Source organism: Protopterus annectens, chromosome 4.part0 (assembly GCF_019279795.1).
Source record: "Protopterus annectens isolate FY-2018-M chromosome 4.part0, PAN1.0, whole genome shotgun sequence".
Classification (NCBI taxonomy): Eukaryota; Metazoa; Chordata; order Ceratodontiformes; family Protopteridae; genus Protopterus; species Protopterus annectens.
This window is the reverse complement of record NC_056733.1, coordinates 1,084,987,174-1,085,001,873: the sequence shown is the minus strand read 5'-3', so window position 1 is coordinate 1,085,001,873 and position 14,700 is coordinate 1,084,987,174. Positions and strand designations below refer to the sequence as shown.

General features: G+C 41.1%; 1 protein-coding gene across 2 annotated transcripts in view; it reads right to left on the bottom strand.

The window, feature by feature from the left end:
• HARS1 (histidyl-tRNA synthetase 1) overlaps window positions 1-14,700 on the bottom strand; it is an 824,052-nt gene that overhangs the window by 21,982 nt on the left and 787,370 nt on the right. For both annotated transcript variants that reach the window (XM_044069030.1, XM_044069029.1), the window contains one exon: window positions 12,354-12,500. In XM_044069030.1, the coding sequence (XP_043924965.1) occupies window positions 12,354-12,500 (147 nt within the window). The remainder of the gene's footprint in view (window positions 1-12,353; window positions 12,501-14,700) is intronic.

Sequence of the window (14,700 nt, the reverse complement as noted above, 5' to 3'; positions counted from 1 at the left end):
CCTAGAGCGTGTAGTTCGGAGGGATTTCTTTAAGTGGAGCATGTCCAACAGCTCTGGGTTTGACATAGCTTTGTATGGTTAGGCAGAGATCACCTTTGAGTAGGCGATATGCGACGGAGTAAAGCTGGAGTTTTTTGAGACGGTCTGCATAGGGCATCTGTTTGAGGCCGGTAATCCTCTTTGTGAGGTATTTCTGCCGCCTTTCCAGTTGTTGTAGATGTCTTGTGAAGTACATACCAAAAGGGGCATTGTACTCTATAATGGGTCTAATGAGTGATGAGTAGAGGGGAACAATGACCTCTTTTCTTCTGGATGAGAAACCTTTTGTGATGAGGTGTGCCACGTAGAAGGACTTTCTGACTACTGTGGTGATGTGATTATCAAAGGAGAGACTACTGTCCACCTGTGTCCCAAGGTCTCTTACCACACTTTTGGTGTCAAGTATACTGTCATAGGTACTGCCTTAAATGTTACTCCATTTCCAGACGTAGATGTGGACTTGCAAACCCAGCATTTCATTGCATTGTTTAGTTTTGCATATACCATTTGGATTACTGTGAATGTATTTACTTTATTTGTACTGACTTTAATTTTACACTGTATCTGTATTAACTTTATGTCTATATGGCTGTAGGTTATTTCTGTGTTTATTCTGAATCGGTCCTGGCTTATTAAACCACTGAAGTAATATTTATTTTTCTGTCTTTTACTGTCCGCTTTAACATTGAGTTTGTATACTAACATTGTCTTTCGTTGTTTTAAAAGATCCCTGTACTTTGCTGCCAACTGATAACCTGTATTTTGTTAATTTATTGCTTTAATGCCTATTGCCTGCCATGATGTGGTATTTCATAGGGTATACTTTATTTTTTATGCATCCCTCTGTGTTTGTTCCTCTGACTGATTGTCCCTTAATGTATTGTCTTTATCTTGATTTCTTTCACTATTTTTGGGTTTGAAGAAGCACTATTATAATGTGACCTATTTTCTTACAAGTAAAACATATCACCTGTTTTTCTGAACTTGGTTGTGTGTCTGTCTGTAACCCTGGTGGAGCAGAAGCTGCTCGTGTTCCCCCTGTGTTTGTTTTTTTATCAGACCATGTATTACATTCCCTTTCACCACGTAGTCTGCAAGCTGTTTTTGTATATTTCCTATGTGCATTTGCAATACTGCGTACTTTTTCATCAGACCATGTATTACACCCCCTTCCTTTCACCATGTAGTCTACAAGCTGTTTGCGTACATTTCCTACGTGCATCTGCAATACTGCATACTTTTTTAAAACTGTCTAGTACTCTGGCTTAATCTCTGCGTCTGTATCTGTCTGTCAGGCAGAAACTGATTTTAATGCTGCATATGCATTTTGCAGAATGCCATTAGCTGTCTGACGGAATTGCTTTAACATAACATCTTGCCTGACCAAAACATTATTTGTTTTTTCTGTCATGCTATTTAGAATGTCTGTAAAACAGTTACGTGAGTCTAGACACTCGCCTGTTTTAGCTGCTTGCTTTGCCATTTGCCAAAGCATTTACTGTAGCCTTTCCTGTATATTTTTTATGTGCTTGATTTTGACAATACTACATTTTCCCTGTAAATCATTTTGGGAATCAATGCCCATAACTCTCATAGTACTGGAGCATGTTGGCCAACACTGTCGATGAATCCCCTTCTGACCCAAACTGGCATGTGTAAATGCAAAAAAAAAAATTTAAATAAAGCATTATTTGAAATAGACCACACAGTGTATGTCAACCATTGTGTAAATGCCAACATATTGAAACAATTTTTTTTTTTGTCTTGCCACTGAGGCAGAGTCTGTAATAAACAAGACTATTGAGATACATCAGCAGGAGAAATAACTGTAATTTCTGCTGAACCCTGCCCAAGGTAAACCGTACTGGGCTTCTTCTAACTTTCTTGTCAGATTAACCTATGTAGCTTGTGCCCTTAGTAAATGTTGTTAGGCTCTATCTGATTGTTACGTTAAACCAGAAATGTCATTATGTAAAGTTTGAATGCTATGCTGAGTCTGTTTCTCTAAATGGCATTATTGTCCCTTACTAATATTGATAGCACACTATACTATGTTAGAACTTTCTTCTGTTTGTGCATTTGCAATATTTACTATAAATAAAATTTTTATGTAATCTATTACATTACTAACAATAATTGCATACACTTGTACTGTATGAGATTTAGGTGACTGCAGAAGGTACATTTAACTGTTGTATATGTGAAGAACTAACAACGCTAGAATCAAACAGATTGTTTATCAGAATAGGATATATCTTATGGTATGGCTTACATACTAGACTCCTGTGACAAGATAGACAGAAGTTAGGAAAGTTACTTCCACATGTACATTTTGTGTGTGGATTATAGGCATTTTATACATGTACAAACACAACTGTTATCTAATGTCTGAACATCAAACATTTCAGATTTACATTTCATGTCTGACAGAAGGTTTAAACCATGTAAATTTATATATACAATATGTGGGCACTGTAAAGTTAATTGTCTGTACTTGCATCCATGTTATAACTGTGAAGAAAGTACCGTAAGTAATGTAGAAGACGAGCAGGTGATCAGGCTGAAGTCAATCTGGAAAAGGAGGGAGTTTCTCCACAAACGAACTGTAGGTGGTCCGACGTAGGACAGCTTCTACGGTGGTGCTCTGTGTCCACCAACGAAGTACTGGAACTGTTTCTCTGTTAAAGCACTGAAACTGTCAGTCTGTTGAACAAATGTAGTACGTAGTAGGGATCCCTCTGTAATATTAACTGCTGGTAACAGATATATGGTCACAGCCACTGGCCAAGGCTCGCCACTGAAGAAAATGTCCAAAAGTAGACTAGACAAACTCCGTACTACTGTATCTGTTATTCTTTATTTGTCTCAGAACAAATTCTTGCCAAACAGTTAATTCTATCAGAGCTATTTCAATTCTATTATAACGCAGCTACACAGATGAAGATACTGATGCACTCTCAGTATAAACGTCACTACTAAGTGAAACGTACTGTCCAGTTTAAATACTCTTTTCAACCAGTGTTATTTTTAATGTCCTTGTGACTTGTTCTTCTGGTTTCTGTCTGTGTCATGAAAAAGTCCATGGTTATTTCATGCCCTTTTTTGGTCCTCGCTGTATCTGAAGACTTCACAAAAGTCTCTCCACGTCATCTTTACATCACTTGACCTGTCTGCATTTTATTTATTTATTTCTGCATCTGAAAGCCAAGAAAGTCAACTTCCTTTTTTTCTATAACAGGATGCCTTTACAGTAAAGCCCACAGCTATATGTTATTAATATCTAAACTGAACATGTACAAGAAATAACTGTTCTTGTAAAGCAAGCCATATTATTTTGAAAACTGCTGATTGGCCTTGCACATTTCCTTTCACTGTGCACACAGTATATTGGGGAAAAGCATTTTAATTTACACAATATCTATCAGGTTGCATTTAGGGCACTTTTTAAACCCTGATTTAGCTTTTTCAGACATTATGCCAAATGACTCCTAGCAGCAATCCCAAAGAAAAGCAATAATATCTCTTGTCAATAACAATATCACGCAATTTGAAGAAAGCCTGGCAAAGGAAAATAAGCCTGACCATAACTCAAGATGCCACTCGGCTAGACAGACTAGCTGTTGTAAACAAAACTAAGCCTAACCGGCTACAGATTTATAAAAAAAAATTAAAGAAAGCCTAACTTCAGCTAAACGGGATAGGAAGAAACTAATAAGACACCAACCGGGTCTAATCGCCGAAAAGAAATACAAAGTTCTGTCAACTTTCCTCAACTAGCACAAAAAAACTATCGAAGGATAGCCTATCCTTATTGAAATACACAATTTCTATTCTTTCCAGAAAACTGTCCAAATCTACCAGAAAAACACACATCTGAAAACAAAATGGCTTGAGCTGTAGAAAACGCACAATCTGTTGCAGAGACAAACTAGATCTAGGGAAGGTAGAGGTGCATTGTGGGATAGGGTTTCGGCTTCGAGCTGTTCGAGACCTCGAGCTTTGCAAATTGGCCGACTTGGAGCCATCAGTAAGAATGAAGGCAAGATTGAACAACTTCACATTTTTTGTGATGATGTTCTTTTTATTGCCCTTGTTGCAGGGTAAAGAATGCTCCACAGTAGTTTCATACTAGTGCAAGTCTGCTCTTTTGTACTCTCCATTACCAGACAGTCACAGGAGGAGGCTTTTCTAGTTCTACAAGTCTTCTTAATAAAACATGTACCAGTCTAGGTGTGTACCTCGAGGTGAGACTTTTAATCTTTGTACAGGATCTAGCACCAACTATTGCAAGAGTTTTCAGTTCTGCTTCCCCTAAAAAACAGATTAAAGAAGGTTAATGGGCAATATTTTGATGGTACAAGACTCGTTCACTATCAAAAATACAATCAAATCTGTTTACATGAAGCAAGGCTTCCCAATGGGGTACTTAGTTTTCAATGATCTCAAGAAATTGGTGCTCCTTGGGCAATATTTTGATGGTACAAGTTTCTTATCTACTTTCTTGCCACATAAGCCAACTTCTCAATCTCTGAATCCAAGACAAGCTTTTTCAGTGGCTGGCTGGCTACATTTCATGAAATCATGTGCCAGTCAGAAAAGACCCCGAGAAGAGTCTTGGGTTAGTTGGGGTTGAGACCCAAAGAGCAATAACTGCTGCAAACTGACTGACAGCTATTGGTGCTTCAGTATTTTGAATCTCTGCTTGGGTGTTTGGTCTAGCTTATAGGTCTCAGGATGATGGTGGGTGATCAAGACGTCAGTACAGTCCCTCTTCAATCTTCTTCCCTGAATACAATCCCGGGGATAAAGTCATCCCCTTCACAGATCATGACACATGCAATGAAGGCTAGTGCCTGCTCAGCAGTTCTGGGACTCTCAGGGTAATACCAAAGACCAATAGCATGGGTAGATCTTAAAGAGTCACACAAGTGAACTCAGTGAAACAAGTAGCCAGATACAGGGGGCTGCAAAGGTTCCTCAGTGACACCAGTAACCTCAAGCCGTGGGGGGGGGGGGGGTCTGACTCCAAAATGGTGTCACTGGTCTTCCCAACAAATTTGTACTTTGGGAGATTTACTTTTTTGTAGGGGATTTGGAAGAACAAGCTGCAGAAAACATGATGCTCCTGAGCAAGCAATGAGGTCTCTGGGACTTGGCTAGAGGCTTAATTGCTGTTAGATTAAAACATGCACACTGGGGGCAGTTGGCCACATTATGCTCCAGACCCAGGCAGAAGAGACAAAAGCTATGGAAATCTCAGTGTAAAATCTGTTTCCTGCACCTTGAGCAGTTTACCTTTTGAGCTGCCATTCAGAATTAGCAATACAAATACAAAGAGACTATAAGGATTCCCAATGGAATACTCATCTGAAAACTCTAGCTTTAGGTAGACCAAATGGACAGACAATACAAAAGAATTCTGCTACATGCTCATAAAAATGTGACAAAATGAACAGACGATGGCACTGAATGATGCCCCTTTTTTTACCACCAGCATCCTGACGTCTGTAGGGGACAGAGTCCACTGGAGCAGGAGAGTAAAGGTAACAGAGCTGGTATTCAGGCTGAACTTTGGGCTTCTGCAGGCAGGAATCTGACTGCAGCAGTGAATTAAAAAGAACAGCTATACTCCATTACATGAACAAGGTAACATTGGCAATGTTCTTTAAGGGGAGGGGTGACCATGAAGACTTGGTGAATTTCAGGCCCGTTTCTTACAAAAAAAACCCAAAAACTTGAAAACAAAATATTGTAAGAATACTAGCAGCTAGAATACACAAGGGTCCCAGCAGTGGTGAATGTGGCATAGGTTGCGCTACGTACAAATCAAATCCTCCATTGATCAATATGAACTATTGGTAACTCTAAAGAATGGGTGGACGGCTGTTTGATCAATATAAACTACTGGTAACTCTAAAGAATGGGTGGACGGCTCTTGACAAAACGAAGTACAGAGTCCTATCTCACATCTTCAAGCCTGTGGAGAATGTGTGGGGTGGAACTTTATGTTTAAGGTAGATAAAAAAAAGTAGGATGGAGGAGATTTCTGAGGGGGTTGAAAGTCAAACATGAAGCTCCTTACCCAGGAATGTGACATACTAGAATAAAGCCCCAATGGAGACCAGAGTTTGGCCCGTGTCTTGGGTGCTGCAACAGACAGACAGGAAAGAATGCAGGTGTGCAGCTTATCTTTTATTTTACTTTATCTTACATTTACTTACCAGGGTAGTACACAGATTACAATTAACTATTTGCAGGTAATGCAGGGTATGTCAGCATACTCATCCTGGTAGGGGTAATTGGTGATGACAGTCGGCTAACTGCTTCAATACAAGTGAAGGCTTGCGCATTCCTGATCCACAGCCTTTTACGGTAGCTCTCACATAGCATGTGTGAGAAAGCATGGACACATCAAGGGGAGAGCATAAGATGTACCTGTGATGACAAGACTGCACATGCCAGCCAATGGAGGGTTGCAGTTAGCACCAGACTACACACTCCCCTCACGGCTGCCTGTATGCTGATTGTACCAAAGGACTGCTCTCTCCTGAAGATGGAAATGAAAGGGTAATGGCAACAACGAAATGATGCAGGTAAAAAAGTATCAGGCTCCTAGAGATATACCACACTCCAAAAAGTGCAGTTTGAGCAATTTTAGAAATGTATTCATTTTATTTTTCTTTCATTCTTCACATTTTCACTATCTCTGCTTTATAGCCTCTCTACATACTGAACTGGGTAATCTAACCCCGAGTACAAACCAGTGTGTCACTCCCCACTACTTGTGTTGTACCTACTCTTATCCGTTTCTTTCTTTTCCCACCATTCACAGTGTATTATTTATTATGTAGAAAAAAAAAACATCCATGCTTGTCTCAAACTTGCCACTTCTTGTATCTATTGCTTATGTAAATTGCATTTTGATCTAGTTTGTAGTGTAATTTTTTTTTTACTATTTCCTTGTTACATTTGTCGTTGTAATCAGTCTGTTTTGTTTTGTCTTTACTGTACTGTTTTACTTTTTATTTCCATAATGGAGGTTAACTCCCCGGGCCTCTGCTGAAAATGGACACATATCCAGCTGGACTAGCCCGGTCAACAAATGTAAAATAAAATAAAATAAAATTCATGCTTTCCTGTGCCCTGATAAACTTTTACTAAACAAGCAAGCATGTACACAATAAAACTTTTCCCTCTCTGCTGTTTGACTCTGGAGCTGGTATATATGACTGCAATGGGATTGGTGGCTAGAGATCAATTCTCTACGTGGGGGGAAGGGGGGCTTGTCAAAAATATTTATTTATTTATTTTTAATTTTTGAACTATGTTTCTTACAGCACACTGCCTGAGATATAGGAGATATTTTAGTGACAATGGGAAGGTGGCTGGGCTGATGAAGTATTACTACAACGATCAAAAGCCATGCCACTGGTGAACTGGCAGAAAAAGTGAAGCACCTATTGATAAAATGTTGATTCCACTATAGCAAAAACAGAGAGTGATGACTAAAATTATCAGATAGCTGAATAGACAGAGCAGGTAGGTGGGGTTTCTGGTGTTCAAGACTGGTATATACTAAATCCCACATGGAGATAAAGAAAAGAAGTGTGCAGGCAGTCTGGGACAGGTCTATGTAAATGGGCAGGGGTAAAAACAGGCAAAGAAAGGTTGATGGCAAGCAGGGAAATGTGGGATGTGGAATACCACCAGACTGCAGAAGACATGTAATGCCAGATAAGAAAGGGCAACAGGCAGGAACATATGAAAGAAGTAGCATAGCTAAGGTGGGGTGAAAGGGGTCAACTGCACCTGGTACAAAGTGTTGGGGGAGTGATATTACATTGCAGCAAGCAGTTTGCTACAGTTTAAAAGAAATCAAGATTTTGTTGTTGTACTAAAATGAGAGGAAGGAGTGCTGAGGTACGATGGAGAAACAGGACCTGATTGGCTGGGGAGGATGAAGGGGAGCGTATTGTGTATCTTACCCATCTGGCTGGTGTGTAAGGAGAAGGACTGGACATTTTTTTTGCTCTTCACTTGAAGAGCTGGGGGAATAGGGAGGTAGGATGTGGTACTGGCAAAGGGTGCTGGGTGAGGCAGGTGCATTTCTGACAACAAGCATCAGGTGACAGCTGGTATGGACGCTAGGTTCTGAGCCAGATTACTGATGGAAAAACAGTCCAGGAGAGATAATTGGGAGGGAAGGGCAGTAGCAGGGAATGACAGTAGGTAACTGAAACATTAATACTGAAGGGGGTGTTGAAAGTGAGGGATCTACACAAGACAGGGTAGTAGAGGAGTAGTTGAACTTAACGCTTTAATTACAGAGTTACTGCACATATTAGTACTAAGGAGATGTGAAAGGTCTAGAGAGGCAAAGCAGATGAGAAAGATGAGGCACAGGTGGGCTGTAAAACTAGTAATAAGGGTAGGAAAGCCTGAGATGGGGAACTGGATGAAGAAGAAGAAAGGGAGAGGATGCAAACATTATTGTGCACAGAAGCATTTCAATTTCTTTTAAGCTATGGAAAAGTTAAGAAAAGAAAGAGTGGGTTACTAGGTAGGATGCAGTAAGAGCCATGGAAAAATTATAGTAGCTATAGTATTAATGTTGTACAAAGTTGAACTGGTCCTACATACACTACGCATATAATAAATAATATGGCACAGCCGCTAGAAGAATCTAAACAATTGTAGAAGGAAGGCCATCCCACCTTCTCAGCTATTCAAGTGAACAGCCAAAAAAAAAAAAAAAAAAAAGGGGAGGATGTCTGCAATACTGAATACATCTTCCCCCCACCCCCTAGCTCCTCAAGTGAAGAGTAAAAAAACACCTGATCCTTCCACTGGCGCACCAAGCAGGTGGCCACATACATGACATTTTTCCCTCGGTCTCAGCCCCCTGACCATTCTTCCTCTCATTTTAGTAAGAAAACTTTTTTTTTTTCTTTTAAACTGTAGCAAAATAGTTGCTACAATGTATACACTGGGTGGAGCTCTATGGTGCTCAGGTTTTATTTAAAAAAGAAACAAATCTTCTCTTTTAAACTACAGCAAACCGTTTATACCCTGCACATAGTGCAACGGCACTCAGGTTTCAGTAAAAGAAAAAAAAAACTTTTAAAATGTAGCAAACTAGAGTTTAGACCACACACACACAACTCTGCAGGGCTCAGGTTTGACTGCAAATGCAATACTGGCTTTTAAAAGCTGGTATGCATTATAGGGAAAAGGCAGATTGGGATCAGCCAACAGCACCACTCCTCCCAGCACCCAAGGCAGATGCCCTCTTCACCCCTCCCTAGCTATGCTACTGGGCAGAAGAAACTGCATATATAATTGGCGTGGAAAGGGAGAGAGTAACAATGTGGAGAAAAGTGGTGGGAGCCTAGAAAGGGATATACCAGAAGAAAGTGGCTCCAGGATAGTTGGGGTTTGCTTGCTGCAGAGGAGAGAGAGTGAAAGAGAGAGTAAAAAAATGTATGGAGGAATGGATAAAGGTACTGTACATGGCAGATGTGATAAAAAGGGAGATGACAAAGTATCAGGTTGGGAAGTACAGAACTTAATGTGGAGAAAGAATGCATATAATTAATATCTATTTACTAACCAGGTAGGCCCCACTGGACACAGGCCCCTTTCAGGGGTGACCCAAGAGCATTATCCGATTACGTGACTTGCTCAAGCTCACAAACAAGCAAACTAAGTGTCATGGGAATTATATCCTGTGCTACAGCTCTTAGGCTTAACCCTTTGTGCTAACTGCCAGATCACAAATACTGAGACATGAAAAGGATAAAGGATGGGTGAAGAAAATAAAAAAAATGGTGGAATACATGGATAAGCAGTAATGATCTGGTGTAAGGAACAAACACAGGAGAAAAGCTAAGTTATAAGGATCTGAAAGGGACATTCAGGCAGGTAGGGTGATTGGAACAGATCACAGAAATGGCATGTGGAGTGTTGCAAAGGAAGCAGTAAATGAAATGCTCTATCTAGGAAGCAAGCATGCAAACTCACAAAGAAAGAATATAAGATGAACACTTGTATTTCACAGTACTTCAGCTTTGTTGTATGTACATTTGAAAAATCAGTACAAGCACAAAAAATCCTTACGCAAACATGTAAACATAGGAATTGTAGGGGTCTACGTCAGAAACCCAAATGCTCATTTACCCGACTTCCAAACACTGAGGCGAAAAGACCAAAGACTGCACAACACCGACGTACCAAAACACCGCCTCTCCACTCCAGATAAGTAAACGCTTGGTCATCCTGACAAAAAAGTAAATCCAAAGGAAAGCAAACCCACCCATGGGAAGGGCTTCAACCTCCCCCCCCCCAACTAAATATACCAACTCCGAGATCGCACTACTGCAGGGGTAAGGGGGCAAAGTTCAACAGGATGGCCAAGCGGATACTTACCTGGAGTGGAAAGTTTGTGTTCCAGGATGTTGGTGTTGTGCGGTCGTCAGCCTTTTAGTTTTGGCATTTTGGAAGTCGGGCAAGTCAGTGTTCGGGTTTCGGAAGGAGACCTAATTGTAGCTGCTTTAAGTCCCAAGAAATGCACAATCCAGTAGGCAGCTGACAGCAGTCCTGTTTAAAATGCAAGTTCTACACACCAATTCTTGTACTGACTGAAGGACAGACTTTTCTTCAATTATCTTTTGTCAGAAAAGCAGAAAATGAACTAATTTGTCTGTACCACCTCATCTTAGGAAGATGGAACCAGACGTGTAATTAAAGGTACATTAGGCAATGCATCTGCTATGGGCTTGGCAGCAGAGGTGCCGGCCTTAGGCATAGGCCAACTAGGCAGCCGCCTAGGGCACCGCTGTAGCAGGGGTGCTTTTCTAGTATTTATATGTTGTAGGCAGACGAGGTTGGGGGCACCAGGTAATGTGGTGAGGGACACCGTGGAGCCCTTTTGCCTAAGGTCGCTGCAGTGCTAAACAGTGCAGTCCTGTCTTAGTCAGGAATGTGTATAAGCCTATGGCTTAAACTCCTATATGTCAGGTATCTGTACTCTATGGCAAATCAATGAATAATTTTTTCCTCGTAACCCACCATCCCCCTACTTACCTTTGGCGTCCTGATGGCACCAATGCAAACATACTAGTTTTCATGCAACTAACAGCTTGATACTTTTTTAGAGAAAAAGGAATATTCATTGGCTACAGATACGGCCTACATGTGTCTAGTAAGAAAGTGCTGCACATGAGGCAGTTACAGTAATACAGCAAATCTTGACATTGGCAGATGTGCAAGCCTAGAATTAGAGTTACAGCTGCACAGCCTTTCTGTCACTGTCAAGTTTTCAAAACGTGCTATGTTTTCAGTCAGTGCAGGGACTCAAGAGCCTAGACTGCATCATCTGCATGTGATCACCTCCACAGTCCTGTTTCTTTGTCCCTGCCCCCAACCCTCCTTTAACATACTCTGGCTGCAGAGTGGTATTGCGCTCATGCTTTAGTAAAAAAAAATGTCCTTTTTAAACTGTGGCAAACTGCTTACATATCCTGACTGCATGGAGCACTACAGTTCTCAGGTTTTACTTTGACTGTAGCAAGCTGCTTGCTATAATGTAGCAGTCAGTTGCTACAGTTTAGACCACACATGGAGCACTACAGCACTCAAGTTTGACTGCAAATTCAATGTCGTCTTAAAAGTCGGTATTGCATTAAAGAAAAATCCAGATCGGCTGATCCCCCCCAACACTGTGCACACAGTTCAATTGCCCGTCTCACCCTGCCCTAGCTAAGCTATTGATCATGACCTTAGAATTTGTTGCACAAATACAGGAGGGTGCTCAAAACCCCCAATAAAGTACTTGAAGCTCAAGAGAAAAACACCTTTGATGTGTATTTATTTTAAAAGCAATTAGGCACAATGTGGAATTAAATCTCACTGTAATACCTTTGCAGAGACTCTGGGCCAGTTGTGCAAAATTAGTGCAAAAGTAGTCGTAGGAGTGTTTGAAAAAATACAATCCTGCATTATTTCAACAAAGCAAACATCTTGAAATGAAGGACATTGTTTGTTTGTGTCTTTCGGCTTTTTTCCTGGTTAGGGGTCGCCACAGCGGAACTCCTGTCTGCTAATGATTGGTAGAAGATTTTTACGTGCCGAGTTACCAGTTCTGATGCACAACCTTCAACGAAGGTATGCCCCTTCACGCATGTCTCCACACAGAAGATGCTTTAGCTGAGAATCGAACGGACAACGTCTTACTGTGAGTCGACAACGCTACCGCAGCACCACCACCGCAGTCTTGAAATGAAGGACATGCTTTCAAAAAAAATGACAATGCATACCTCTTCTCTAGTGGCTACAACCCGAAGTTTCACCACTCCATCCTTCAATTCTTGCTCTCCAATGATGGCCACCAGTGGGATCCCATTCTCTTCACAGTACTGCAACTGGTTCAGGAGTTTAGGATTCTTTCTGTATATTAGCTCAGCCTGTTAAGAAAAACCAATGAAAAAGCAAACTTTGGTATATAAAACCGACACAGATACAGAACAGGCAAATACTATCTACAAAGACATTACTTTTAAAAACAAACACACACATTTCGTGCAACAGCAGACTGTCCAAAGAACAGCCATCAGGGTTTACTTGAGCAGTTATTAATTGCAGCTGCTAGGATCATATTAAAAGTTGTGGAAGTACTTGAGATAATGACATGTATTATTCACTACATCAGATAACTGGTTTAAAAGGATATTCGTTTTCTGATATTCCTAGTTTGTCACAATTCAGAATTTCCTCTAGCTCCCATGAAAGGTGAGGTTTCCTTACCATATGCTGAGTAGGGTGATCTGGGGCCGAACACTCTCCTCGGAGTGTGGTGCATGGTTCCCACTCCTGAACCCAGCAGCTGCAAGCTTGCAATGGCAGTAGAGGGGATAAAGCCCTAACTACAGGCCAGGTGACCAAGGTTCAACTAGCGGATCAGGTGCTTGGCAGCACAGGCAGGGAGGATGGGAGTGCTCATCCTAATGGGGGAGGGCACACTCTCTGAAGCACCACTGCATGATCCCTGGTGGATGTTGGGAAATCAGGGTCGCAGAGCCTAGTGCAGATCACCATGTAGTATAGGATGAGAGCATAAAGGGTCAGGGAATAAGGCTGCAAAAACAGACAGCAGTGTGACATGTGACACTGTCCAAAGTTCACTGTTCTCTTGTAAACCTCCGACATGAGTTGGGATTATCTCAGGGAAGGCTAAAGTAGGTCCATTAGATCCATAGGACTACCACAGAACATGGGTTAGTCAATGGTCAGCCAAAGAAAGACCCCTCCCTCAAGAAAGGAGCTACAGAAACCTTAAGAAAAGTTCAGCAAAACTGATATCACTACCCACTTACCAAGTCTACAAGTGGAATCCCCCTTTCCTTCAATAACAGCTCACCATGGTGGACTAATATGCTGGAAGGGTCCACATAACAATTCTACACAGAACAGGCATTAACAGAGGACTAACTAAATTATTACTGGGCTTGTTGAAACTGTTATGACAATGACCAGAAATCTTACAATGAGCAAAAAAGAGCAAATGAAAGCCTGCATTGCTCACTGGAAAGCTAACAGCTGCAGAACTTGTGCAGGTAGGAGTCTGAGGATGAGACAAAAGAACCAGAACAGTGATCATTAAAGAAAAGCCTCACTGCCAGAGCATTCTCTCAGCTTACACGCAGTTCCCCAAATCATCAAAGCTCTTATTACAGTTGGTTGAGCAAGCAGCCTGAGTTTTAGTTGCTTATTTCACTGCAGCTTTGCTCACATATGAGTATGATGCTAATCTTCATATGTGACTGCGGTATGGGTGATGATCTTTCAGCATCCTGAAGAAAAAGCGATACAGACTTTACGCAGCCTGACAGTAATCTCGAATCTCGCCTTCTCTGAGGTGAGAGATGTTGGAGTAAGTGGTAGCCCTATTGTTTGTCAACTGATAGATGGCTTACGCTCAGAAATTCCAACTAAAAGGTCACTGGTGTCCTTGAATGGTAGCTAGACTTTGACAACAGTGAGAAAGTGAGTGTTGCATTTTCCTCACGTTTTTCCTCTTTTTTGAGTCTGTGTGACCTTGGCTTTGGTACATAGTTTGGTGGGGGACAGGGGTATAGGGATTTGCCCCATATCAGAAAGTGCATGGGCCAGCTTACAAAAAAAAAAAAATTTTGACCTTGGCAGTGTAGCTGTTTTGACTAGCAAGGTTTTAGCCATTGGGGGGGGGGGGGGGTTGTAAACAAGCTGCAATTATTCACAGTAGACCCAAATTAACAAGGATGTGGAAACACTCACATGTGAGGTGCAGGAGGGTATGCTCACTCACCTACAACAATGGTTTATCAAATTAGCTGACTGTACTGGGCATTTATGTGTTTACTTGTCTGACTATGTGTTCAAATGCTTAGGTATGTTAAGAACTTTAATAATAAACTGCAATCAATAAGACATTCTTCAACTACATAAGAAACTGAAAGGCGAACCTGTGATTGTAACACGTATAAAAAGTGAAAATATCATCCAAGGCACAGGATACAGAGAATGTGTTACAGAAGAAAAACTACACACTTCACAATACCAATGAAACACGTGATAGTACTAGAGGCAAAAAACTATATACATAATGGCCGCCACAAGTAAAATGGA